The sequence below is a fragment of the Nicotiana tabacum genome, chromosome 10, assembly GCF_000715075.1.
Source record: "Nicotiana tabacum cultivar K326 chromosome 10, ASM71507v2, whole genome shotgun sequence".
NCBI lineage: Eukaryota > Viridiplantae > Streptophyta > Magnoliopsida > Solanales > Solanaceae > Nicotiana > Nicotiana tabacum.
In genome coordinates this window covers 52,866,840-52,869,467 of record NC_134089.1, presented here as the reverse complement: position 1 = coordinate 52,869,467, position 2,628 = coordinate 52,866,840, and the positions used below count along the sequence as shown (strand labels likewise).

At 32.9% G+C, this 2,628-nt stretch overlaps 1 protein-coding gene and 1 non-coding gene across 3 annotated transcripts; one reads left to right on the top strand and one right to left on the bottom strand.

The window, feature by feature from the left end:
* Positions 1 to 365: 365 nt before the first annotated feature.
* TRNAI-AAU (transfer RNA isoleucine (anticodon AAU)) lies at positions 366 to 439 on the bottom strand. The gene has a single exon. It is a non-coding gene; the product is annotated as a tRNA-Ile (tRNA).
* A 76-nt stretch (positions 440 to 515) lies between these two features.
* On the top strand, positions 516 to 1,782 carry LOC107821476 (uncharacterized). Of its 2 annotated transcripts, none has more exons than XM_016647912.2 (3): positions 516 to 1,026; positions 1,351 to 1,419; positions 1,580 to 1,782. In XM_016647912.2, exons 1-3 carry the CDS (start codon positions 580 to 582, stop codon positions 1,682 to 1,684), a joined length of 621 nt encoding a protein of 206 aa, XP_016503398.2. In that variant the 5' UTR covers positions 516 to 579; the 3' UTR covers positions 1,685 to 1,782. The 2 variants fall into 2 exon arrangements, with proteins under 2 accessions (XP_016503398.2, XP_016503397.2); XM_016647911.2 differs by having other exon boundaries at positions 1,348 to 1,419; positions 1,580 to 1,780.
* Positions 1,783 to 2,628: the final 846 nt, after the last annotated feature.

Below are 2,628 nucleotides of genomic sequence, written 5' to 3'. Positions count from 1 at the left end.
GCATTATTACAAAATAATAAATGGTAGGTTTTTTATAAAATACAAAAGTTTGGGGCAATTTTTAAAAAAAATAGTGATATTTTGGGCCAAATTTGGGTTTGGGTTTTTGGGAATTTGCCAAAATTAAATAAAATTTATAAACAAACATGTGTTTGCCAAAATAACCCAAATATATTTTGACAAAATTTATGACCAAACAGGTCGTAAATCTCATTTCACATCACATAGTTAATAAAAATGTAGTTTTAGTTTGTATTTGGAAAGAAAAGAATAAGAAGACATATCTTGAATGAAACCTGCAGTTAGTACGTTCCCAGCGTATACAAAAATGCACCCAGTAATGTAAGTGGAAGTTGACAAAAGTATGGCCCATGCAGGTCTTGAACCTGCGACCTTCGCGTTATTAGCACGACGCTCTAACCAACTGAGCTAATGGGCCATGCTATGTAAAGTTAATCCATGACATTATTTAATCTGAAACGAATCTGGTGTCACATTCAAAATCCGCAACACAAATTTTTATAAGTAGCCGTTGTCCGCCTGTACCATTTCAAATTCGAAAAAAAACAAATTCGAAAAATGGCATCAACAGCTCCACCATCACCTTTCCCGGACAATCAGATCCACCGCCCAAAAAGTGGCCGGAAACCCCTTCAGCCCAAGAATACTAATACTCCGGCAATTCCCAATAATCATCCCAAGCCTAAACCTCAACAATCGATCGACATCTCAGTTACCCAAAACTCAAACAAAGAGAATCTCCATCCAAAAAGGGAAAAGCCAGTACTCTGCATTCAGGCGGAAGTACCATTCGATTCATCGTTAGCTGAGGAGCTGAGTGCCATTCGTGAGAAGCTAGAGAGGCTGAGAATCGATAGAGAGAAGACAGAGAAGATGTTGAAAGAAAGGGATCTGATGCTGGATATGCAGATGAAAGAGTTGTTCAACAGAGGAGAGCTGCAGAAAGAGCTTGAGCTTGAAGTCGATCGCCTTTTCCGATTGAAAGAGCTCAGATTATCCTGCATGGTAACTCTATTTATTTTTTTCTGATTGCTTTTAGTTTGACCAATAATGAAAAGCACAAAATTTCAAATCAGTGTTTGCAATCAAAATAAAAAACAAATCTAAAAATTTGATGGTCATAAAAAGTGAATATTGAAGAGAATAAGGAAATTTCTTATTGAAGCTGTGTAAGGATGTGTATAATGTAAAGAACTGCTGGCATGTTTTAATTGGAATAAAATGAACATGAGTATGGTGCATCATATATACAGAATCCAAATAATGGACTATTTGAGATTGAGACGAAATTGATTGATTGACAAATTAACTATGGTGGTATTGCAGCAGAAAATTTCTCCGATTCGAACGCTGAGGGAGAAGGAAGAAGAAAAGAAGATGAATGGATATCAGCCTAAGGCAAGTACTACATTATTTTACCATCAATTATTTTACCAAATCACAATTGATTGATTTATTTGATTGAAATCTAATTATTTTTAGCGCATTGAGTCAAGTTTACAAGGGATGTTCTGTTTCTTTTGTTGACATTGATTTTTTTTTTAAAAAAAACTTATAGGAGCTGAATTATGACGAAGAAGATGACATCAGGACTGAAAGCTCATCGGAGAACGACCCCAGTGCCATAGGGAATGAAATTATAGCTATAGTCACTACTCGCTAAGCAATTGTTTTCTGTTGTCTCGAAAACTCTTCAAACATCATTTTCCTTTTTTTCCTACCTCATGAGAAATCAATATAATTTTCTTTTTACATTTCATACAATTCGAATCATCAATTTACTGGTTGGTTGGTGAAGGTATTCGAAATGATGTCACGATTAATCTAAAGTCGTATTTAAATAGAGCTAGGCTTGTTCACGGTTTGACGGAAAACCGATCCAAACCGAAAACCAAACCAAACTGATTAAGTAAATCGATATTTTTCTTGATTTGGATTGGTTTTGGTTTTAAATTTTAAAAACAGATAATATTTGGTTTGGTTTTGGTTCTAATACAAAAAATTAAAAAATAAACCGAATCAAACCGATTAATTATATACAAAATTTAATAATTATTTATATACATTATAATATTTTTTTCTAAATAATTTTAGATATTTTATGCAATTTAATTGTTATTTTGAATTTTGGTCAAAAAAAATAGGAATCGGCCAATTTTCTTTTCCTTAAGAGACTCTAATTCTCTAACGCTCCACACATACTTTTGCCTAACAGAAGAGTTAAAAAAACTTACCACAAGAGTAAAGAAAGCAAACTCAAATTGCAGGACTACAGTGGCTAAAGCTTGAGAAAGCAAATTATTTTTTGTGCATTCTTTTCATATGAACAAGTAAATAAACTTTCAGTTCTGAAAGAAATATCTAAAAAACATAAATTTAGTAAATTATTTATCGACTTATCATTAGCTTACTAAGAACCGAAAAATCGAACCAAATCAATAACAACCAAACCGATTGCTCTATTATGGTAAACTAATTTGATTTGGTTTTGGTTTTAAAATTTTAAAAACCGATTAAATTGGTTTGGTTTTGGTTTTAATCAAAAACCGATCAAACCGAACCGTGAACACCCCTAAATAGAGCAATCCTAAAACAATAAAAGCTGAT

What these genes read in the sequence shown, in the direction of transcription:
- LOC107821476 (XM_016647911.2), top strand. Translation starts at nt 580, where the DNA reads ATGGCATCAACAGCTCCACCATCACCTTTCCCGGACAATCAGATCCAC. An exon ending in AGCTCAGATTATCCTGCATG is followed by an intron (nt 1,027 to 1,347) that starts GTAACTCTATTT and finishes GTGGTATTGCAG; the next exon opens with CAGAAAATTTCTCCGATTCG. An exon ending in TGAATGGATATCAGCCTAAG is followed by an intron (nt 1,420 to 1,579) that starts GCAAGTACTACA and finishes AAAAACTTATAG; the next exon opens with GAGCTGAATTATGACGAAGA.